Genomic DNA, 26,044 nt, shown 5'->3' with positions numbered 1-26,044 from the left:
CACATAGGGGACTCAGAACCCTGTTCCCAGCAGTTGGACCCCCAGGGATCGTACATTTGTTACCTATCCTTTGCGTTCATGGACCAACACGGCCTTCATTCAGGACCCTCATCGGATAACCAGACCGGAGACTGGTTCCAAAGAGCAACTTTCTCCCTGGATAAACCGCCATGACCACACAGTGTATACACAGAACATTGATATAAAACAGATCGCTGTGTAAGGTCTCATGCACACGACCGTGTCCGTGTGCGTCCACGTTTTTTTGTATGGACCCATTGACTTCAATGGGTCTGTGATCTTCCTGCAGAACGGACATACAGATGCAGAAAGCACACGGATGGTTTGTGTGCTTTCCGCTTCCATAGGTCTGTTCTGCAAAGAGAATGTGTCCTATACTTGTCCTCAAAATGTGGAGCAAAAATTGCAGATGCGACATGGACTGCAAAATACATCCGGTTGCCTAAAGTCTCGTGCACATGACCCTAATTTTAGTCAACGTCCGATCTGCATTCTCTGCTTTTCACACACGGACCCATTCACTTATATAGGTCTGCCAAAAAATGCAGACAGCACACGGCCGCTATCCGCAGTTTGAAGACCACAATGTGTGCATGAGGCCTAATGCTTCAATTCCACCGCGGTGGTACTATGGGCAAACTGATCACTTCAGTATTGACTGGATCCACCAGTGATTTAATGCTTATCAGAGGCCTCCCAACAAGAGGATCAGGCATGTTGGACTTCAGCTGGGGATAAGATGCGGTAGAAATGTTTGGCTATAGCTCGTCCCATTCTCTCCATTGAAACAGACGTGCACACTTGGCTGAGCGTACACGTTTGGAGAATGGGAGTAGAGGGTGAAGACCGAGTGACCGGCTGACGGCTGCGCTATGTGTGGCTTTAGTTTGCAGGCCCTGCTTTCAAACAACCGCATGTGGTCCACGAAACATGGTCCTTGTGACCTCTGCATTTCCTGGACTAAGCGAGGCTTGTGCGAGTTGAACTCACTGCATCTTAGTGACTTATAATGCTGTGAGCTCCAGGTCTACCGACCTGCATGTAAGTGATGCTATAGGACAGTAGACTCGCCGCGGTACGGCGGGAACTCACATCATGGGTGACTACGATGCAGTGAGTTTGGCTCCGACAAGCCGCGGCCGGTCCAGGAATTGTGGCCATCCCAGGGACCATGTTTCACAAGCAACACAGCCGTAAACGTAGCTTTAGTTTTTTCTGATTGGATAATAATTACATAACGATTATTTTCTCATCCCTTTTGTCTTGTCCTAGGATAACCAAAAAGTACTTGAGAGAACTGTGCAAGCAGCAGAAATTGTATGTCACACCATATCTCAACGACACCTTGTACCTACACTACAAAGGTAATCCTAATCCTGTACAGTCGGGGGGGTTTATGTACAAACAGTCATAAAATAGCAGCAAGCAAGTCAACAAAAGAGGAATGAGGGCCCTGCTCGCAAGAGCTTACAGTCTACGAGGAGATAGGGGTGACACAAGGTAAGAAGTGCGAGTTTTATACAATGGTCCGGCCATCCTAACACAATAGGGGAGAAGATATAAGGCTGCCTGAGCCGTCACCAGCTGGTATCTGTAGTGCTTCTGAGTACATGGGGTGTGGTGGATACTGATGGATCAGGTTCAGAATGATGATGGGGGTTCGGGTGGATGGAGGAGAGTTAGATCAACGGATGTGATAGGCTAAACTAAAAAGATGGGTTTTTAGGAAGCACCTAAAACTGGATGTGGTTAATTGACCTTATTGCTTGGGGTAGGGCGTTCCAGAGAACTGGTGCAGCTCGGGAGAAGTCTTGGAGACGGAAGTGAGAGGTTCAGATTATGGCGGATGTCATTGCTGAACGGAGAGCATGGGTAGGACGGTAAGGAGGAGTTCTGTCCAAGCGGCTCCTTCATGGAACAAAATAAAGAGATGGAGGCAGCACCAATGAAGTAGTAGTGAAGGAAGAGTGTTCTTTTAAGCTAAAGTTTGGCAGTCCGAACACATGCAACGTTTTGGTGATACCGTAGCCTACCTGAAGCTTGAGGAAGGATAAGGTATAGCCGAAACATCACATGTGTTTGGACTGCCAAAAGATGGATTAAAAGAACAGTCTTCCTTCACTACTACTTCATTGGTACAGGTAGGGTGGTAGACAGAAATGAAGGAAGAGATGTAGGGGGTGCAGCACTGTGTAGAGCTTTGTGATTGAGAATGAGAAGGTTGAATTGAATCCTGTACTGTATGAGCAACCAGTGCAATAACTGGCACAGGGCTGAGGCATCGGAGTAGTGACTGGCACACGGCTGAGGCATCGGAGTAGTGACTGGCACACGGCTGAGGCATCGGAGTAGTGACTGGCACACGGCTGAGGCATCGGAGTAGTGACTGGCACACGGCTGAGGCATCGGAGTAGTGACTGGCACACGGCTGAGGCATCGGAGTAGTGACTGGCACACGGCTGAGGCATCGTAGTAGTGACTGGCACACGGCTGAGGCATCGTAGTAGTGACTGGCACAGGGCTAAGGGATCGGAGTAGTGACTGGCACAGGGCTGAGGCATCGGAGTAGTGACTGGCACAGGGCTGAGGCATCGGAGTAGTGACGGGCACAGGGCTGAGGCATCGGAGTAGTGACTGGCACAGGGCTGAGGCATCGGAGTAACGGACAGACAGATAGATTAGCCTGGCTGCTGCGTTCAGTATAGGTTGGGGGGGAAATTCTGGTGAGGGGGAGGGCAATTAGTAATTAGTTACAATCAAGACGGGAATGGATCAGGGCGACAATGAGAGTTTTTGTTATTTCCACAGTAAGAAAGGGGCAGGTTCTGGAAATATTTTTGAGGTGCAGGTGGCATGAGTGGGCAAGAAACTGAATATAGGGGTGAAGAAAAGATTAGTGTCAAACATAAGACTGAGACAACGTGCTGCCTAGGCGTGATGGAGGTGCCGCACACTGAGATGAGATATCGGGTTTAGGTTAGTAGATGGTGAAAGCACAAGATTCAGTCACTGGTGTTCTGTAATACAGCAGGGGTGAGGTCACCAGATAAAGTGTATCGTTGGTGTCAGTGGAGTACATAGAGAAGTAAGGGCCCCATAGCAAGGATCAAACCAGCCCCCCACACAGGACAGAAGGGTTTCCGCCTAACCCCCTTTCAATGACCCTTGGGCCATTTTTCCACTGCCTCATTTGCTAAAGATTGTTCCTTTAGGGTCCATTCACACGTCCGCAAAATTGGTCCGCACCTGTTCCGCATTCATTTTTAATGGGACCGGAATGTGCTGTCTGCATCCACATTTGCGGATCCGCACTTTCGGATCCGCAAAAAAATAGAACATGTCCTATTCTTGTCCGCAATTGCGGACAAGAAAAGGCATTTTCTATGAGAGTGCCGGCGATGTGCGGTCCACAAAATGCGGAACGCACATTGCCGGTGTCCTTGTTTTGCGGATCCGCAAAACACATACAGACGTGTGAATGGACCCTTAGAGGGTAGAGTCCTGACCAAGCTTTTACCTACAGTAGAAGAGGAGATAATCCCAACTAAGACTGGGCCCCCTCTTGCCCTGGGCCCCATAGCAGTCGCATGGTCTGCCGCTATGGTAGTTACCTGGTTGGTGTCATCAGCATAGAGATGGCACCGAATATAAAATCTGCTCATAGTCTGTTGGATCGGGGCTGTGTAGAGAGGAAAGAGGAGAGGACCTAGGACTGAGCCCTGGGGAACCCCAACAACAAGAGGGAGAGGAGGGGAGGTAGAGCCAGGGAACCATACAATAAAAGGGCGGCCAGAGAGGTTAGGCCTCTTTCACACTTGCGTTGTCCGGATCCGGCGTGTACTCCACTTGCCGGAATTACACGCCGGATCCTGAAAAACGCAAGTGTACTGAAAGCATTTGAAGACGGAACCGTCTTCCAAATGCGTTCAGTGTTACTATGGCACCCAGGACGCTATTAAAGTCCTGGTTGCCATAGTAGGAGCGGGGAGCGGGGGAGCGGTATACTTACAGTCCGTGCGGCTCCCGGGGCGCTCCAGAATGACGTCAGAGCGCCCCATGCGCATGGATGACGTGATCCATGTGATCACATGATCCATGCGCATGGGGCGCCCTGACGTCACTCTGGAGCGCCCGGGGAGCCGCACGGACGGTAAGTACACTGCTCCCCCGCTCCCCGCTACACTTTACCATGGCTGCCAGGACTTTAGCGTCCCGGCAGCCATGGTAACCACTCTGAAAAAGCTAAATGTCGGCTCCGGCAATGCGCCGAAACGACGTTTAGCTTAAGGCCGGATCCGGATCAATGCCTTTCAATGGGCATTAATTCCGGATCCGGCCTTGCGGCAAGTCTTCCGGATTTTTGGCCGGAGCAAAAAGCGCAGCATGCTGCGGTATTTTCTCCGGCCAAAAAACGTTCCGTTCCGGAACTGAAGACATCCTGATGCATCCTGAACGGATTTCTCTCCATTCAGAATGCATTAGGATAATCCTGATCAGGATTCTTCCGGCATAGAGCCCCGACGACGGAACTCTATGCCGGAAGACAAGAACGCAAGTGTGAAAGAGCCCTTAAACGGGAGCTGGTGAGTAGGAGCTGGTGAGTAGGAGCTGGTGAGTAGGAGCTGGTGAGTAGGAGCTGGTGAGTAGGAGCTGGTGAGTAGGAGCTGGTGAGTAGGAGATGGTGAGTAGGAGATGGTGGTCTACAGTGTCAAATGCTGCAGAGGTCTAGAAGAATGAGCAGAGAAAAGTCACTGTTGTGTTTGGTCGTCAGCAGCTCTTCTGTCACTTTGTTGAGGGCAGTTTCAGTAGGGTATAGAGTGCAGAAACCAGATTGTAATGGGTCAAGGAGAGGTTTAACAGAGAGGTAGTGCATGAGGCAAAAAGCACAACTACAAGACTTGTAAATGGAAAAAAAATCATTCATAACTGGTTCTTGCGTAGGTCGGGTCCTAATGAACAATCCTTCAGTGACGTGCTATCCCTTGTACCTTTACATTTCATCCTCATGATGAAGAGGCTTTTTTTTTACATTTTTTGATGTCCTAAAACCGTTTTTACAGACATGTGCATTTTCCTTTAAGCATTGGACTGATCCTAATATTAGTTTTGTTCTCCGCACTTTAGGTTTTCTGCGTTTGGAAAATCTGGAGGAATACACAGGCCTGAAATGCCTTTGGCTGGAATGTAATGGTCTGCAGAAGATTGAGAATCTGGAAGCGCAGACCGAACTACGTTGTCTTTTTTTACATCAGAACCTCCTTCACCAAATCGAGAATCTTGAACACCTTCAAAAACTGGACTCCCTCAACCTGTCCAACAATGACATCAGAACTATAGAAAACCTATGTGAGTGCTGAGCTCGGGATTCATCTGTAGGTTTATGAGTACTGAGGGGTGTTAGTGGAAACTTTATGGATCTGTCTTAGGGCTTGTGGATCCGCAAGACACAGATGGCGCCTGTGTGCCTTCCGCAATTTGCGGAAGGGAACAGGAGGCCTATTATAGAAAGGCCTATTCTTGTCCGTAAAACGGAATCTGTCATACCAACTCTGGACTATTATCTTCAGAAATATATGAGTAGTGTTGCAGATAAGGAGTCCATATCACCATTTATTTTTTTTCTACTGCCCCCCGATTCCCTGTTGTCAGCATTCAAAGCTGCACTGAAATACAGAGTCAGGACTGCTGTGCTGTTCTTACATAATGCATAACGTGCGCTGAAGTCCTGACAATGTATTTCAATGCAGCAGGAAAATAAAATATCGACTCCATATCCGCAGTACTACTCATGTATTATTGTAGATAATGGTCCAAAATCGAAGCGATAGATTCACTTTAAGCTGGCCTTTCACATTAGATAAAAATTGGTCGAACCCACCATATTTTGGCGAGAATGGCCATCCATTGTGTATGCAGTCTCTTGCCTATACCTGGACAGCAGATGTTAGGTGAAGGCAGAATTGGGCAGGTTGGATTTCGACAGGCTTCATCTTTTGTTCCAGCTCTCTTATCTGTCTGCCATTGGTTTATTTCGCTTTCCTCGTTTAAAAAAAAAATGCATGCATTAGTTGGAAGAAATCGCTGTTGGCTGAAGGGACGTCAAGTGTATGGCTAGCTGTGGTCTGCACTCACTACTTGCAGTCATACATGGACTATGGGGTGCATTTATTAAGACCGATGTTTTAGATGCCGGTCTTAATAAGCTCTATACCTGGCGGTGAATCCGCTGCAGTTATGTAGAGGCGCCAGCCTCTTCATAACTTCGACGGATCCACCTCCGCTTCTAAATGTAAGACAGCTTCCTTGTAAGACCATTTTCCACGCCTAAAATAGGCCTAGAAAATGGTGAATGAGATGGGCATGACGGCCTGTCCCCTTCTCTGCCCACGCCGCGCCCACTTTCTTAGACCCGACGTGAGCGAGGAGAAGTCGCAGATTGCGGCACAAAGGACCTTTGCGCTGCAATCTGCTCCAGAAATATGTCTCATTCAGGCGTATTTCTGTTTAATAAAGGACTATGTATTTATCACATTTTATATAGTAATACTTAAAGAGGTTCTCTGGGCTTTTTCATATTGATGACCTATCCTTAGATCAGCACCCCCGAAGATCAGCTGTTTGAGGAGATGGCGCGTTGTGGGCACGTGCAATCTACCTTCTCTCTTTCTGCTCGCTGCTGTATGTCTATGGGACAGCAGCAGCAGCGGACAGGGCACAGTGCACGCCATCTCCTCATACAGCTGATCGGCGGGGGTGTGGGATGTCTGACCCCGCCGATCTGATATTGATGACCTATGCTGAGGATAGGTCATCATCAATATTAAAAAGGCTGGAGAACCCCTTTAAACAGTTTCTCCAGGCTACATATATTGACGACCTCTCCTCTGGATGGGTGATTAGTATCAGATCGGTGGCGGTCCGACATCCAGCAACCCAACAATCAGCTGTTTATGGCTGCTGCGGCACCAGAGTCTGACGGGGTCCTGAGTGGAAGCAGAACGCCTCGTACACTGTGGGGTTTCCAGCGTCAGCGTACTACATCTCAACCACCATTCACTTAAATGGGAGCTGAGCTGTAGGACCCCTGCATGGCCACTACATAGTGTATGGAGCCGTCTGCCCCCATCTCCGTACACAGTATCGTTTCCAGCGGAGCAGCTGCCCAAAACAGCTGATTAATGGGGGTGCTGGGTGTTAGACTCCCACTGATCTGATATTGATGACCTATCTGGAAGGTAGGTCATCAATATCTGTATCTTGGACAACCCCTTTAAACGGGTTATACAAAGATTTAAACTTACCCTCAGGATAGGGAATGAGACTGCTCTGTGGGGGTCCAACTGCTAGGAACCCCCATTGATCATGATTGGGGGGTCCTGTATCTTCCCGTACGAATAGAGCGGCGGTGGTCCAGCACTGGAGATTGCCTTTACTTCTCTTCAGAAGTCCCAGAGAGTTGAATTGAGTGTTAGTGCGCATCCTTGACTGCTGCTCCAGGAAACACGGGGGTCCTGTGACCACCCACCGATCAGATTGGTTTGGGGATAAAAACTTGGCACAAACCCTTATATGGTGTAGAATACTGGAACCACCTCCAGTTTGGAGAATTAAGTTTCCTTGACCTGGATGTGTAAGCATAGGGATGATAAAATAGGGAGGAGAAGAAAGAAGAGCGTAGGCCTGGCGTGTGCACCGCTCTCTCCAGTGTGTGGGAGGTATGGGGACCACCATGGCGCATGATCAGGGGATGTGGAAAAAGTCTGGAGCTCAATTCTAACGTGATTCTGTTTTAATGTCATTGGAGGAGATTTATCAAAATTGGCGTAAAGTAGAACTGGCTTAGTTGCCCATAGCAACCAATCAGATTTCACCTTTCATTTTCCAAAGGACCTGTGAGAAATGAAAGGTGGAATCTGATTGGTTGCTATGGGCAACTAAGCTACTGTAGTTTCCCTTTACGGCAGTTTGATAAATCTCCCCCGTTGTGTTTGTTTCCAGCTTGTCTTCCAGTTCTGAACACTCTACAGATCTCTCACAATCGGTTACAGACAGTAGAAGATGTGCAGCACCTACAGCAGTGCCACAGCATTAGCATCCTTGATGTATCTCACAATAAACTGGATGATCCTGCCGTAATCGACATCCTTGAGAAGATGCCAAACTTGGTAAGTTGTCCTAGAGGCAAGTACCGTTCATGCACGGGTGACTTTCAGTACCAGGCGTCTGTGAGACATGTGCCTTTGGTTTGTTGTATGGGTATTTTCTTGTACCAGCATTTGGAAGTACTTCTTAATTTTGGAAATTCACTGGTATCATGGGGAACCCAGTGAGATTTTTGATGGACTTAAACATTTTTTAATTAACGGAGGAATCTTTTAAAGGGCATCTGTCAACAGATCTGTCCCTATGACACTGGCTGACCTGTTACATGGGCGCTTGGAAGCTGAAGGCATCTGTGTTGGTCCTATGTTCATATGTGTCCGCATTGCTGAGAAAAATATATATTTATATGCAAATGAGCCTCTAGGAGCAACGGGGGTGTTGCCATTACACCTAGAGACTCTGCTCTCTCTGCAACTGCCGCACCCTCTCTACTTTGATTGACAGGGCCTGGCAATGAAAACATCATCACACGTGGCCCTGTTAATCACAGTTGCAGAGAGAGTTGAGTATCTAGGTGTAACATACACTTGAGAAAGCGACCGCGAAGCACGTGTTGGGATCCAGGACTGTTTTGGTCTGTATTCATCTTTATTGCATTCATCTTCCCTGAGCTGAGGCACTATGCACTTTATATATTTTGACTGTGGGCTGTGATTGATTACCTTTCTTCACAGCTTGGGAGTTTTTATTGCAAGTTATATGTACTATAATGTGACAGACCTGTGGAGATCATCCTGTGTGATTTAATGCTGCTTAAGTATATGGATTTCTATGTTTTATGCAAGTGTATGTTACACCTAGATGCTCAACTCTCTCTGCAACAGGGCCACGTGTGATGATGTTTTCACTGTCTGGCCCTGTCAATCAAAGTAGAGAGGGTGCAGAGAGAGCAGAGTCTCTAGGTGTAATGGCAACACCCCCGTTGCTCCTAGAGGCTCATTTGCATATAAATATATATTTTTCTAAGCATTGCGGGCCTATATGAACATGGGACCAACACAGATGCCTTCAGCTGCCAAGCGCACATGTAACAGGTCAGCCAGTGCCATAGGGACAAATCTGCTGACAGAGGCCTTTTAATAAAAAACAGTCACACTTTTGCCCACTTTATCCGACTTCTGTGTTGTGGAAAAAGCAAAAAAGTTGCTTTAGAAATATGGTGTTCAGTCTGAGCATCGTATTTCTTGACAACTGGCATCAATACATTGATAAATCTTCCCCCAATAGCCGCCTCACACACAATCTATATATATGTAAAGAAGGACGTATATACAGTGCTGCCCAGAATTATTCATACCCCTGGCAAATTTTGACTTAGTTACTTTTATTCAACCAGCAAGTAATTTTTTGACGGGAAATGACATCGGTGTCTCCCAAAAGATAAGAAGACGATGTACAGGAGGCATTATTGTGGGGGAAACATTTCTCAGCTTTTATTTACATTTGAGCAAAAAGTGTCCAGTTCAAAATTATTCGTACCCTTCTCAATAATAGAAAAGCCTTTATCTTCTATTACAGCAATCAAACGCTTCCTATAATTGCAGACCAGCTTTTTGCATGTCTCCACAGGTATTTTTGCCCATTCATCTTTAGCAATGAGCTCCAAATCTTTCAGGTTGGAGGGTCTTCTTGCCATCACCCTGATCTTTAGCTCCCTCCACAGATTCTCAATTGGATTCAAGTCTGGACTCTGGCTGGGCCACTCCAAAACGTGAATGTTGTTGTCTGCTAACCATTTCTTCACCACTTTTGCTGTGTGTTTTGGGTCATTGTCATGCTGAAATATCCACTGGTGCCCAAGGCCAAGTTTCTCTGCAGACTGCCTGATGTTGTCGTTGCGAATCCTCATGTATTGCTCTTTTTTCATGGTGCCGTTTACTGTGATTAGGTTCCCTGGTCGATTGGCTGAAACCCCCCCCCCCCCCCCCCAAAGCATTAGGTTCCCACCACCATGTTTGACAGTGGGGATGGTGTTCTTTGGGTTGTAGGCTTCTCCTTTTTTACGCCAAATGAAGGAAACATCATTGTGACCAAACAATTACATTTTTGTTTCATCTGACCATAACACAGATGACCAGAAGTCTTCTTCTTTGTCCAGATGAGCTTTTGCAAAGGCCAAGCGAGCTTTTGTGTGCCTTATCTGGAGAAGTGGCGTCCTTCTTGGTCTGCATCGGTGGAACCCAGCATTGTGCAGTGTCCGTTGGATTGTCTGCCTTGAGACATTGCCACCAGCAGAGCCCACATTCACCAGGATAGCCTTGGTGGTGATCCTTGGATTCTTTTTCACCTCTCTAACTATCCTCCTGGCCAGCACAGGTGTCACTTTTGGCTTCCGACCACGTCCTCTGAGATTTTCCACAGTTCGGAACATCTTGTATTTTTTTTAATAATAATTTGCACTGTAGCCACTGGAACTTGAAAACATTTAGAAATGGCCTTGTAGCCCTTTCCTGACTTGTGAGCAGCCACAATGCGCAGCCGCAGGTCCTCACTGAGCTCCTTTGTCTTAGCCATGACTGTCCACAAACCAACTGCAGAGAGCTGCTGTTTTTCACCTGTTGAGTTGATTAAAACAGCTGTTCCCAATTAATCAGGGTAATTAGGATGCTTTTGATTTTCCCACAGACTGTGACAGTTTGTGAAGGGTATGAATAATTTTGGACTGGACACTTTTTGCTCAAATGTAAATAAAAGCTGAGAAATGTTTTCCCCACAATAATGCCTCTTGTACATCGTCTTATTATCTTTTGGGAGACACCTATGTCATTTCCCGTAAAAAAATTACTTGCTGGTTGAATAAAAGTAACTTTAAGTCAAAATTTGCCAGGGGTATGAATAATTATGGGCAGCACTATATGTGTATGTATGTTCCGTGATCACTCAAAAACGCAACCATCGATTTCAACTAAACTTGGTATACACATCCCTTGCTACCTGGAAATAAATCTTGTGGGGTCATACGCCCCTACACCGCAGCTGCATGGAGTTTTTATGCTCCAACTGTTTTTGCTACACACATATTGCTCTGTAACTCAAAAACTCATCGATCAATTTCTACTAAACTTGGTGCACATATCACTTACTATCTGGGAAAGAATACTGTGGAGGTAACATTCTGGTACACAATGAGTTTCTGTCTGTTCTTTATGCGCGACCAAACAACTGGACCGATCTTCACCAAATTTGGCACACAGGTACACCAGGTTTCCGGGAAGGTTTGAGACTGGGTCTCGGCTCTCTAGGACGTACCGTTCCTGAGATATTCCCAAAAAATGACTGGAATTAGCCAATACAAGCCTGCAAGTCTTTCTCTTCATATCCCAACTGCCATATACACGGTCACATGACCCTTATCAGCCAATAGAAGCTCGCAGGCCCCTAGTCTCCACATACACACAGTTTTACTCCAGGTTTCCATAACAACCCAGCCATTTTTCGTTACTGCTGTAGGACAGCTTTAGGCTAGGGTACACGACGACGGCAATAAGTTGCACAACACATAGGACACAACTACACTGCTACATGTGTCGCGTGACATTGATGTTGCACCAATGTTGCGCAAATTTTTTTATAATGATAGTCTATGGTGTTGCACTGCGACATGTGACATGCTGCGACGCGACAGTCACAGAAAAAATCCATCTTGGATGGGTTTCTTGCAACTGTCGTGTCGCAGTCGCAGCATATCACATGTCGCAGTGCAACACAATAGACTCTCAATATAAAAATTGTTGAGACAAAATGTCGTCGTGTTCCCCTAGCATTAAAGGGGCGGGGCACTGTGGAGGTCACTGTTAGAGGCGTTCACTGTGGATGTTACTATTAAGGGGGCTGTGGAGGTCATTGTTAAAGGGGCAGACACTGTGGAGGTCACTGTTAAGGTTGCGGGCCCTTGAGGAGGTCACTGTCAAGGGAGTGGGGTGCTGTGAAACTCACTGTTAAAGGGGCGGGCTGCTGTTAAGGGGATGGGCTGCTGTGGAGGTCCCATTTTACAGTGGCGGGGCACTGTGGGGGGGGTAGTATTAAGGGGTGGGGGACTGTGGAGTTCACTGTTAAAGGGGCGGGGTGCTGTAGAGGTCACTGTTATGGGGGATACTGTTGATATCTTTTAACGACACATACAGATGTAGCAGGGTTAACACAAACTCAACTCAAATTTCTTAGCTCATCGTGTTATCTTGAATCAAAAGCCATTGAAAAGCAATCGAAGGTGTTTGCTTAAAGCATTTAGTTTAGATAACACGTCTCATAAAACATGCATGTTAACTGTACTACATCTGTACAAGCATTAAATGAAATAGATGAAATATACCCGTGCGACGCAGGGTGCTTCTACTAGTATACCCGTATTCTAAAATTGGTTGTCTGCAGCCACCATTTAATGGAAACTGGAAATATCTCTATGCACTGGGCTCCCCCTAGTGGTGACTGCAGAAAAATGCAGGAGGCAGGAATTCAGTGTACATATATTATCAATAAATCGGCAGCACAACTTGAGCCTCCACCTCAGTGGATTCATTAATTTGAAATCTAACGATGCTCAGAGTGTGAGGCTCCAGCCCACAGGCCTCAGTTAATGCACACTGAAAAACCGCACCAACATTTCGACTATACAAAGTCTTTATGAAGTCTTCCTTGCTTGATAAAGACTTTGTATCGTTGAAACCTCTGTGTTTGGTGAATAAAAACCTTATTGTTGCATTAGAAGAGGTTTTACAGTGTGCACACCCCGTAGCAGTGGCGTTGTCTGCCTCCATGGTAAGTACGCCATTACTTTTTTTTATTACCCCAAGCAAATTCTTTCCGATTTTCGGAAAGCCGTGCATCTTCAACTTTATTCCTAGCTGTCTGCCGGAGATTCTGCGTGAATAATGTAAAATAACAAGAAGTCTACTTCTCCTCTCACATTGATTGCCATCATTCTGTCTTCCCCTGCAGCATGTATTAAACCTGATGGGAAATGAACTCATTAAGAAGATTCCTAATTACCGAAAGGTAGTCACAGTACGGTTAAAAGGGTTAACCTATCTGGACGACAGACCAGTATTTCCAAAAGACAGGTAAAAATATATGCTTTCAACAAACGTGGCATTAATCACTAGTACAGTGTATGTAAATGGGGAATAGCACTATTTCTGTCCATTATATGACTTGTATCTGGCATTTTTCTAGCAGTTTTACATGTGTGCTTGCTGAATATCTAGTTTGCAGCTCTCTGACATGGTGGGTGGAGACGAGCTGCCATCCACTGTGCACAGAAAGTAGAGGAGAATCTGCATCCTAACTGTCTCACAGTCACTCAGAAGCAGGATAATGGAAAACATTACAGAGAAGTAGTGACCAGAATTTTTGTGAATGAAGCAATTGCGCTGAGAGCTAGACGTTTCTCACTGATAAAACATATTACACCGTTTCTTGTGATCGCTTGTAGTATTGATTTATGAAAAGTTGTGTGAAAAGTTAGTGACCATTTGAAGCTCATTCAGTGTCAGAAAGAGAAAGGAGAACCAACAACTCTATGATTATATTCCTTTGACAGAGCATGTGCAGAAGCCTGGTCCAGAGGAGGCAGAGAAGCTGAAGCAGAGGAGCGAGATCGATGGGAGACCAAAGAAAGGAAGAAAATCCAAGACAGTATTGACGCTTTATCTGAAGTCCAAAGGCAAGCTGAAGAGAGAAAGCGCAGGAAGGAGATGGAAAAAGAAGGTATAAAACACCATACTAAATAATATTTCTGCATATAGGACGGCTTTACAAAGGCTCTAAAGAGAATTTGGGGGCAATAAAAATGTTTCAAGGCTAACGTCATGTTTGAATCTAGTGTCATCTAAACAGTAAGTTAAGAAAGGGGTTTTCTGAGACTCGCCAAGGTCACCAAGCCCAGCGCCGTGCTTCAGTGGGGTCGAGCTGTGCCTAGGCCATTTGACCGATGAACGTGAGTGAAATCACATGGCCTAGGGAAAGCTGAAGGCGGCCACGGCGCTACTGCGAGCGTAGTTACCTTCTCAAACAGCTGATTGGTGGGGGTCCCAGATGTTGGGCCCCACTGATCAGATACTCCAGAGGATAGGTCATCAGTATAAAAGTAAAAAAAAAAAACTTTAACTAAGTTGCAGAACATTTTTTATTTTATTTCTCATGTGAACCAAGACCCACAATGCCAAGTTCAGCTTTTAGTGTAGAGATTTGTGGATGGCTGTTGCATTTTCTTCAAGATACTGTATTGCATGCCAGGACATTTTTTCATATTCCTTAGGCAGCATGGTGATATGCAAGAATTAAATGGCATCTGTCAGCAGATTTGTACCTATGACACTGGCTGACCTGTTATATGTGCGCTTGGCAGCTGAAGGCATCTGTGTTAGTCCCATGTTCATATTTGCCCGCATTGCTGAGAAAAATTATGTTTTAATATATGCAAATGAGGCTCTAGGAGCAACGGGGGCGTTGCCGTTACACCTAGAAGCTCTGCTCTCTGCAACTGTCGCATCCTCTGCCCTTTGATAGGGCAAGGCAGTGAAAACATCACAACTCCTGACCCTGACTTCTCCTAAAGTGCAGAAGGTGCGGCAGTTGCAGAGAAAGCAGAGCCTCTAGGAGTAATCGCAGCACCCCCATTGCTCCTAGAGGCGCATTTGCATATTGTAAAACTTTTGGGGCAAATTTATTAAGACCAGCGTTATAGATACCCGTCTTAATAAGCCCTATAGCTGGCGGTGGATCGCTGAAGTTATAAACAGGCATCGGCCTCTACATAACTTCAACGTATCCACCGCTGATTCTAAATGTAAGATGGCTTCCTTTCTGTCCTACATTTAAACCATTTAATCTTGAATGAGACGGGCCTGCCAGCCCGCCCCCTTCCCCGTCCGCACCCACTTTTTTAGACCTGGTATGAGCAGGGATTAGGTTGTAGATTCTGCCAGAACATGATGTGCAACAGAATCTTGTGCCAGATATATACCACAAAAGTGGTTTATATCTGGTCAATAAATGTCCACCTTAATTTTTCTCCACAATGCTGGCACAGGTGAACATGGGACTGGGAGACATGCCTTTAGCTGCCAAGCGCACATGCAGGAGATCAGCCAGTTTCATAGGTACAAATTTGCTGACAGATGTCCTTTAAGGGGTTTTCCAGTAGCAGAATATTGATCAATATCTCACCATGGAGGTCTGTCACTCGGCATCCCCACGATGAACTGTTTAAAGAGGCCATGGTGCTTCAGTGAGCGCTGTGGTCTTCTCACAGCTCACCAAGCACAGCGCCGTACATTGTATAGTCGCTGTGCTTGGTATTGCAGCACAGATCCATTGACTTTAATGGGACTGAGGTGCACGTAGGCCATGTGATCAATGAACATGACATCAGCAGGGACGGACTGGTCCTACATACTAGCAAGCAGTGAAGGTCTCAGAATATGGACCCCTGCCAAGGTTACATTATCCATGACATGTCTGAAGATGCAGGTGTCCATCTTTACCTTTGCTTTATTTTAGTTAAAGGGGTCGTGCCACAAAAAAAAAATACTCTACGTTTTGCATTATTCATATGTTGTCTTTTGTTGCTTAGGAAATCAGCCGACAGATAACTCAACAAACCATGAACTGGAGGAGAAACACTGCAGAAATGAAGAGTCTCAAGAGAAGATCCAGAGATTCGTTGAGGAGACTTTAGAGGCTCATGAAGAGTTGACCAATGACATAAACAGTGACTGTCCAAGAAGTTCGCGTATACAGATTCTGGATGCTGATGAGCCGAAGCAGGTTGAGATATCTCCTGGCGTGGATGCTGATCACCACACGTTTACAGAAAGAGACCACAATGCTGGGAATAAAGACAAATTATGGCGTGTGGATACAGATTCTAGATGTCTCATAAATGGTAAGCAGAATGATGACCAATGGGTGACTACTATAAAGATTTAATTTATAATACCCTAGCACACGCTACGAAAAAAGTAATTTTCAACGTGAAATGGGATTGAGATTATTACTGCCTATGTACACATTTGGGGGCAATTTTTTATTACATTGTGCTCGTTTTGAAAATCATTTTCTCAGTTGGTTGTTATTAGAAATTTTGAACCCTTGTCTTTGTGCAGACCTGAGTTTCTCTAGCAGCAGGATCTGAATTATCACTCTGTTCCGTCAGGCAACTCAGCTGACGGCTCCTTATCTCTGATATCTGACCTTATAAACACTCATTATAGCTCAATTCTTATCTCACTGATAAGAATGTGACTTAAATAAGTGTTTATTACCTTTTAGTAATTTACAGATCAGAGTTATTAGATGACCGACACATTGTGAAAGTAAAAAGTACGACTCACACAGCTAGAAAAAACTGTTAACCTTTTGTGACAGAACGGCTCAATATTTTTATTAAAGGCCAATTGAAAAAATTATTTTTAGCCCAAAATGAGTAAAATGCAATCATAAGAAAATTGCCCCTGAAGGTGTACATAGCCTTTAAAGTACCAAACAATGCGACAAATCATAAATGCCCAAGTTTATTAAAAGGTGCCATAGACCATACGCTTGGCCAAGTGTGTATGTGTGTATGGGGAAAGATAAGAAAGCAGCTTCCAGATACCTCTGGTGGCAGCCTATTTCCTGGGAGGACAAAAGAATCGGACTTTGAAATTCAACATGCTCGATCTTTCTGTCCCGAGAGAGCAAGAGAGTCATAGACTAGGAGCTACTTGATGAAAATAAACTTTAGCGTTAAAGTTGATGGCACAACCCTTTTAAGAATGGTGCATCATATGCCAGTCTAGGTAAAAGGGGTAGTTGGAGTTGTTTACACCAAATTTATTAAAAGGTGCTCATGTCTAAATTTGGCACATTTCAAACTCTGATAAGAAGAAAAATTGTGCCATAATTTGCTCTGTTTTCATTTTTTCTTAAAGGGGTTGTCCGGGATTGGGGACATTGCTCTAATAGTACAAGTGTGGCATACACATTACATACAAGCATGTAGTACCTTTTGGCACAGATTTCTGCAGCCCTGTATTCATCTTTGAAATTCATTGCCGGAAGTTACTGTTTTCTTCTCCTCATTGATGTACCGGGTTCCTTGCAGGCAAGCAAAGCTTCCTCTTCCGCTGCTCAGGGAGCCCGGTGACGTCACTGGCAGCGTAAACAATTTATGCAGAGTGGATGAAGGGGCGGTAACTAGGCCGGCTGACATCGCGCTAAGCCACGCCCCTCCAGTCCGGTGACGTCACCGGGCAAGAAGCTTTAGAATGAATGTAGGTGAATATTGATGAGGAGCGGAGTTACAGCAGCTGGCCAACATCCCGCTAAGCCCCGCCCCTTGACATCCCGCTAAGCCCTGCCCCTCCAGTCCGGTGACATCACCGGGCAAGAAGCTTTAGAATGAATGTAGGTGAATATTGATGAGGGGCGGAGTTACACAGCAGCTGGCCGACATCCCGCTAAGCCCCGCCCCTTGACATCCCGCTAAGCCCTGCCCCTCCAGTCCGGTGACATCACCTGGCAAGGAGCTTTAGAATTAATGGAGGTGAATATTGATGCGGGGGCGGAGTTACAGCAGAGCAGAGAGACCGCTGTAACCACCTGATGCCGCGCTGCCCCAGGACCCACAGGGAAGTGCAGCTGGAAGTTAGGGAAAGATAAACAGATATATAAACAATGAGTGGGGGACCGTTGGAGCCACATAAAAGTGGCGAAAATAGTTGAAAATATATGGAGGCACCTTTATTTAGATGTACATTGTGAGTAAACGTGTTTTTTTTTTTTTTTTTTTTTCAAACATTTGGTCCCGGACAATCCCTTTTAATAAGTGTGGCTTAAAAAGCACGTGTCACCTCTCATGATATGTTTTTCTTTTTTAGTAACTTAGTAACTCTTTGCCATGTAATAACAATTCTGGAGCATCTATTCTTAGCTGTACAATTTCTCTATTATTCCTGCTAGAAGTTAGGAATTAATTGCTAGCAGTTTGCATTGAAGGTCCAGTGGGTGTCACTAATTGGGTGTGTCCCCACACAGTCCGACATTACCCAATCAGGGCTGCCAGTGTCAGACTCTGCAAGGAGACACACCCACAACTGGTAACACCCATCTGGACCTTCACTGCAAACTGCTAGTAATTCAGTCCTTATTTCTAGCAGTGATAATAAAGGAATGGTACATTATAGCGTCAAAAAAACAGATGCTCCGGATTTGTTATTACACAGTAGTTTACTAAAATAACAAATCACTGAAAATTTCAATACTATGAGCATGGTCCAAAATTATTTACTGAAAGTAGAGCCCTATCTTAAAATGTAACCTTTATTCTAATCAAATTAAAGCCCCCAATAAACATAAGTCAGTGGAGAAGAAACTAGACGTGAGGGTGACTACCAAGTTCATGGGAGTACAACCATATAAGATACTGTTATGCCTTGGGACAAAATACAATAGCCAGGATGTCACATCCACAACTTTATAAGGATCCATCACTATCTGCCACGAAAAATGGCTTTACTCCCGATCGGATGACCCTCTTGTTGGGGATGTGATCCATCCAATTCACCCTTTTCTATGTCAGGTTAGAAGCTTGTAACGCACAATGGTTGCGCCTTTGTGGTCACATTCGTCTTCTTGAGTTGGTCTTTTATCCCAGTCGGGTCATAAGCTCTTTGTGCGCGGTGATTGTGCATATGTGACAAGGTGTTCTTCTTCTATTGGTCCTAAGAGCAGACAGGTCAGTAGGTGATGGCCTTCACTTATTAGGCGTGGGGTCATAGGACTGGTATCCTTATTGCTGACAAACTTTCCCTGCCTAAAAGAGGAGTAATCGGCCTGAAAGGGACGACCCCACTTATCGGTGGTTTTCCCTATCGCGAAATCACCCTTCCTACAATAGTAGAGTCCTGACGCGTTTCCCCTGTGCGTTTAAGACACTGGTTCATCAGGGGACTACCGCCTGGTAGCAAACATCGTATAGTGCCCACATAAAGATGCGTGGTGTGGCAAGTCGTTTAAAGATAGGGCTTTACTAATGACTAAAATAGACATGTTAGGAGAGGTTATGGGTCCTTCTTGGAGACCATGCTCACCTTTCTGGTCTGCGGCATGATGAGAAGAGTCTCAAATTTGTCCTGCTAATTTGTCCCACATCGCTGTTTCCACTTTTTAGGCACAGTTTACACCAAAATGTGGTGTAATCTGCTTAGTTCGTGTGGGCCAAAGTGTGAACCCGGTTTTAGGGTGGTGTTTTTTGAGTCAAAGTCAGAAGGAAATAAAAAAAAGGAAAGACATCTACTTCTATCTGCTGGATCCACTTCTAGTTTTGGCTCAAAAAACTGCCAGAAAAACCTGTGTGAGGTGTGTTTTTTGCAGAAACAGTGCCATTGATGCTGTGCTTCCTCTCTTGTGTATGCTCATCCATATTCTCGATCATCGATTTCCCTTTATTTTGACCTTAGACTCCAAGGAGGAGATGAACAAGGAAGGTTCTCTGACCACCGGATTGGTTGATGCTGAAGATCTAGAGATTGTTCCTCTGAACACCACAGAAAAGCTGTATATTGAAGTATGTGAGATTGACTACAGACTCCCCTAAATATCGGCCATCATGCTTCCTTTCAACGCTCTGTAAAGTATACACTAGTACAGAACTGGATAAATTAGCATTTACCTAATGTAATGTTATTATCAGATTTACTTTCGCAATGTGAAGAACATAGTAGTGAGAACTAGATTGAATTGAACATCTCCAATGTTCACAGAGGGGGGAGAATTATTAAAAGCTATAGTATGTACACCTTTGGGGGAATTTTTTTTTTATTATTGAATTGTACTCATTTTGAGCAAAAATCCGTTTTTTTTAATTGTTTTTTATTAATATGGCGTCCTTTTTTCTGTACAGAGCTGAGAGGCTGTAGTAGCAGCCTCTGGATTTCTCTTTTCCGTCAGTTGGAGAGCTGATGGGCTCCTTATCTCTGATCATTGACATTATAAACACTCATAGCTCAGTTCTTATCTTACCGATAAGAATGTGTCTTAAATAAGTGTTTATGAGCTTTCAGTAGTTTTAGAGATAAGGTTTATTAGACGGCCCAAAGTGAAAGTTAAAGTACCAGTCACACAGCTAGAAAACCAGTTAACCCTTTGTGACAGAACAGCATAATATTTTTAATAAAGGCCAATTGAAAAAATTAGACAAAGACTGGCACGCTGCCATGTTCCAGCCTTGATCCTTGTATGCCGGAGTGAGAGGCGCCTAATTTATTAGGAGGCACATGCCTAAATAATATATTACTGCAAGAAAATTTAGACAAGCACATCCAAAGTCACAGTTGCACATCCATAAAGCTAACATACAAACAGCAAACAAAATACGGCAGCACACTGTTATACATGCAAACAATAGAATTAGGGATTATTCTGGAGTACAGTGGTACTAAGAAGGATGGAAGATCTTCGCACACATTTTTGATCAAATGTGTGTCAGGCCCATCTGCCAACGTGGCTTCTGCAGATGGGTACCTAACACTAACAGGACTGCCTCTCCTGGGCCTAACCTAAGCCTACAATGTTCACAACGATGTAGAAACCAGCTACATTTATACTTTGTTTAGAAACCCTGGGCAGATGGGCGGGGAGTGCTCAATCTAAAGGAGGGAGCTACTCTCCAAACATACTACAAGAAAATTTAGACCAGCACATCCAAAGTCACAGGTGCACATCCATAAATGTAACATACAGACAGCACACTGTTATACATGCAAACAATAGAACTAAGGATTATTCTGGATTACAGTGGTACTATACATGAAAAATGGAAGTGCTCTGCACACATTTTTGATCAAACATGTCAGGCCCATCTACCAACGTCAAGGTGGCTTCTGCAGATGGGTACCTAACACTACGTTTTTCTTTTCCGGCGCTGAGTTCCGTCCTAGGGGCTAAAATCCGGTAAAGAACTGATCAGTTTTTCCCCCATGCACTCTGAATGGAGAGCAATCCGTTCAGGATGCATCAGTTCAGTCTTTTTTACTGATCAGGCTTTTCAGAAAACCGTAGAATGTTGTATTTTTACCTCCGGCCAAAAATCTGGAACACTTTGACTGAACGCCGGCATTTTCCCCATTGACTTGCATTAATGCCGGCTCCGGCACCGTGTGTTCCGTCAAACCAGATCTGGCTTTTGCATGTTAAACCCGAAAAATGTGAAAAAAAGTTAGTCTATAAATGGCGGATCCGTTTTTTCCAATGCATTTTTTCATTGTGATCAGAATCCTGATCAGGATTCAAATGTAATCTGTTTTCACACGTTTTTCCGGATCCGGCGGGCAGTTCCGGCGACGGAATTGCCCACCGGATTCAAACAACGCTAGTGTGAAAGTAGCCTAACAAGGCAGCCTCTCTTAGGCCTAACCTAAGCCTACAATGTTCAGGGCGGTGTGGGAACCAGTTATATTTATACTCCGCTGAGAAGCCCTGGGCAGATGGGTGAAGAGTGCTTAATCTAAAGGAGGCAGCTACCTTCCAATCACACTGCAAGAAAATTTAGACTAGCACATCCATGGTCACAGGTGCACATCCATGAAGCTAGCATACAAACAGCAAACAAAATATGCCCTGAACATTGTAGGTTTCAGTTACACCCAGGAGAGGCAGTTCTGTTAGTGTTAGTTACCCATCTGCAGAAGCCACCTTGATGTTGGTAGATGGACACGTTTGATAAAAAATGTGGGTATGAAGAGCTTCCATGTATAGTAGGTATAGAACCACTGTAGTCCAGGAAAATCCATAGTTCTATTGTTTGCATGTATAAGAGTGTGCTACCATGTTTTGTTTGCCATTTAAATAAGAAATTAGGCGTTCTATGGCATTCTGTGCGCCAAAAACTCAATTTTATGCCAGCTAGGGACTGACATAGATTTGAGCTATACCTTCACACCAGTTTCTGGTGTAACAAAGGAGTGACCCAGCATTCGTAATGTGTAGAACCTTTATTGAGATGAGATAAAATCCACAGCGGGAAAACGGTACCGCTTACGTGTTTCGACCTACACCGAGGTCTTAGTCGTGCCGAGGTAGTGGTGTATGGATTCATAGGCAGTCCATAGACTTTCTATCAATCCATTCGCAACTCGCTCTGTTCTTCGTGGAGAGCCATACAGACATGAAGAGGCATGGCGCAGAGCAGAGTGCTTTTGCCACCTAACTTTAGTGATAAGTCTCAGAGACCCCAAACAATCAAAGCCTCAGAACATTGTAAAAATGATTGATATCCTTTAATTTTCATTCATTGTGAAACATTTCTCCAAAGCCCCTTCAATATTAAAAGCGGCACTGAGCTTTCAACCAACTTTGCATTAATCATTAATACAGTGTGTGTACATGAGGAATAACACTATTTCTGGCCACTGTATGACCTATCTGGCATTTTTATCTACTTGTATCTGTGCTTGCTAATATCTAGTTTGCAGTTCTCAGAGATGGTTTCTGGAGACTAGCTGCCATCCAATGCACACACAGATAGTAGAAGAGAATCTCCTTCCTAACATTCTCACATCACAGTCACTCAGATGCAGTCCCAGGATAATAGAAGACATTAGAAGTTGAGTGAAGTGAGTGAAGCACTTGTGCTGAGCTATAACCTTCCTATGAAGTTATGCAGTCACTCATTATCTGTGCCCGTCTCCTCAGCTCCTGCTCACTCCTCCCCATAGACTTGCATCGACATGTGTAATATGATCCGACTGCAGAGATGATCCTGGATGGGAAATATGCATTTTTCAAAGTGAAAAGTGGGGTGGGTGGGGGAGCTGGTACACAGCAGATAACAGGAGAACTAGACATTTCTCACTGATGAAACCTATTACAAAGTTTCTTGTGGTCGCTTGTACTATTGATTTATGCAAAGTTGTGTGAAAAGTGACCATTTAAGCATTATTGGGGTCATTTATCAAACTGCTGTAAAGTAAAACTGGCTTATTTGCCCATAGCAACCAGTCAGATTACACTTCATTTTTGACAGCTCCTTTGGAAAATGAAAGGTGGAATCTGATCGGTTGCTATGGGCAACTAGGCCAGTTCTACTTTACATCAGTTTGATAAATGACCCCATATGATTACATTTTCTCATGTCTTTTTATGTTGCTTTTTTTATCTAGATTTATGTAGATTTTCAGTATGGGATCGACAATAAAAATATACAAGAGTGTGAATTCACACATTGAGCCCTTTTACATGGATTGATGCCCAGGCAATTATTGGGTATGATTTAAACATTCCCGATAATTGCCTGATCATGAGTGGAGATGATATCTGTGTTTACCTACATGATCGCTCACCCTCCTCCAAATAAATTTTTTGCCAGATTATTTTATGTGCCCCATAAAAGATGTGATCACCCGATAAACGAGGCTTTGCTTGCTCATCATGTGATCTGCAGCACATAAAGAATGGGCGATTATCGGGAACCAGCGTTTGCACCAGAGCTATAATTGCCCTGATCCTCAGCCCATGTGAAAGCGCCTTTAAATATTTTCTTCATGAGATTACTGTGCAATGTCTTGTGTAAAGATTAGGATTAAAGTGTAACACTTCTCAGGATACAAATCACAACAGTAATCTCCTAATCTCTGGGAGATTTCCTCTGCAGATCTGTACTTAAATCGTAAACTCTTAATGATAATGAAGGATGTAACTCAGAATTAGTGCAAGATCTGTAATGCATTTACAATATGGCCAGATTTTACCGATAAACCGCCTCTGCTGTGTTACATAGCTTTAAGGGTAATATTTTTCTCCCTAATTGTTTATTGTACAGGATTTGCCAGATTTAGAAGATGTGGACCTTAATGAGCTGCCCCCAGACATGGAGGAGAACATCCCTACTAATAAGGTGAGTATTACTTTTGGAGATTTCACTTTTGAATGTGTGAAAAGATAAGTGTTTCCTCAGATGTCTACACAAGATTTTAGAGTTTCTAATTACTCAGCTGACTTCATATTTACTGATTGAAGACATAAGATACAAGACAAGGAGGGTACCACCTACATAAAGGGCATCTGTCAGCAGATCTGTCCCTAAGACACTGGCTGACCTGTTACATGTGCGCTTGGCAGCGGAAGGCATCTGTGTTGGTCCCATGTTCATATGTGCCCGCATTGCTGAGAAAAATGATGTTTTATTATATGCAAATGAGGCTCTAGGAGCAATGGGGGCGTTGCCATTACACCCAGAGGCTCAGCTCTTATTGCAACTGCCGCGCCTTCTCCATTATGATTGACAGGGCCAGACAGTGAAAACGCCCCCGTCAATCAAAGTGAAGAGGGCGTGGCAGTTGCAGAGAAAGTGGAGCCTCTACTTGTAATGGCAACGCCCCCATTGCTCCTAGAGGCTCATTTGCATATATAAAATCCATTGTGCTGCAATGGACCATAATCTCCTATCCCCCTGATCACTAAAATAGGGGCCCCAAGTTCTTCCTCTCTGCGTGACTATAGTTAGAGGAAGAGTTTAAATATCAAACATGTGTCCACTGCTCCATTCAATCTGTGGGCCCAACACAAACCGGCAAGTGCGTCCGGTGGGTAGGCGATAAATGTCAATTGAGGCACAACCCCTTTATCTAATGTAAAAGTTAAGGGTTCAGTATGTTCGCACGGCAGACTTTTCATGCATATTTCGATTTGTATCAAACCCTGAAATCCCCATGCAGTACGCAGCCCTGCAGGGTGAGCGAATGTGAGGTCACAGGGGTAGTTAACAAACCGAGGGTTGCTCTTGGTACTCACAGTTTTTATATACCCTGGGCAGGCGTACAGCCGTGATGGAGAGCCTGGCACATGGATCCTCTGGGGCACTCTCTGTGTATAGGGACCAGGCCAGGTGGTAGGTGAGGTGCCCTAGGTGTTGGAAGTTTAATGTGCCTGTGGCAAGATCCCTTAAAGTTCGTGACGCCAGTGACGGTAACGGTGGCACACCGAGTTGTTGTAGGAATAACTGAGGTACACAAAGTTGCAGTGAACCAGAACTTTTTACTGAACAGTTCAACTATTTACAGTCCTCAGTTAGTTCCATATGCATAAGGTTGAATACAGGCAGGCTTGACATAAATGGCAGGCAAAGTCTTTGCAAGATACTCAGAGGGAATAACACTTACAGATCAGGCTGCACTTTTCCTCAGATCCTGTCTGCCTTCCTCCAAGGCCCATACCCCCTATTGCTGGCTTTATCCTTGGGTAGAGAAACCTTCCTCTGGTATATATCCTCTTGCTGTAAATATCCTTCTGCCCTTCAACTTTCTATTTGGCTGGATGAGAGTGGCTCTGCACTGTACTTTTAAAGGTGCTAATTATCCTCAGGAGGTAACTTCTTCCCCTGGTGACAAGCTAGGAACCTGGGCTATCTAGCTGCATGTCAGAAGCAGCTCATCAGCTCCTGCTTGGCTGAAGTGACTCTTGGCTTCTGACTACACTCTCCTCTCTCTGTTCTGGACCTGACTATATATACTAGGGGGTTCCCTAGCTCCCTCTACTGCCTAGGAGGAGGAACTACACCCCTAACAGGCCTGGTACACAGGAGAAAACATGACATTATACATTACAATATAAAATACCATGACCATGTTCCACAGGAGGTGGAGAACAACGTGACCCAATTGACCCTTGAGTAGTGCCCACATTTACAGAGTGGGACACTACACCCATGTCTCCAGCGTCTGATTTCAGTGGGAGTCCGTGCTGAATTTTTCACTCTAGGTTTTAAATTTGTGTCATGAAAAAAAGAAAGTAATGTCACATCTTGATGTGGAATCCATATGAAATCCACTAAGTAAGCGTCTCTGGATAGCAGCACGTGAATTAGTAACATTGAATGAGGCCA

The 26,044-nt window shown here is 44.7% G+C and overlaps 1 protein-coding gene across 1 annotated transcript in view; it reads left to right on the top strand.

The window, feature by feature from the left end:
- The window catches only part of DNAAF1 (dynein axonemal assembly factor 1), a 42,199-nt gene that overhangs the window by 2,595 nt on the left and 13,560 nt on the right, over positions 1-26,044 (top strand). Inside the window, exons 3-10 of the mRNA XM_040409922.1 lie at positions 1,294-1,385; positions 5,146-5,367; positions 8,020-8,186; positions 13,123-13,244; positions 13,724-13,890; positions 15,758-16,069; positions 19,626-19,732; positions 23,984-24,058. Coding sequence (XP_040265856.1) covers positions 1,294-1,385; positions 5,146-5,367; positions 8,020-8,186; positions 13,123-13,244; positions 13,724-13,890; positions 15,758-16,069; positions 19,626-19,732; positions 23,984-24,058 — 1,264 coding nt within the window. The remainder of the gene's footprint in view (positions 1-1,293; positions 1,386-5,145; positions 5,368-8,019; positions 8,187-13,122; positions 13,245-13,723; positions 13,891-15,757; positions 16,070-19,625; positions 19,733-23,983; positions 24,059-26,044) is intronic.

This window comes from Bufo bufo, chromosome 10 (assembly GCF_905171765.1).
Source record: "Bufo bufo chromosome 10, aBufBuf1.1, whole genome shotgun sequence".
Classification (NCBI taxonomy): Eukaryota; Metazoa; Chordata; class Amphibia; order Anura; family Bufonidae; genus Bufo; species Bufo bufo.
This window is presented reverse-complemented; position numbering and strand designations above follow the sequence as displayed.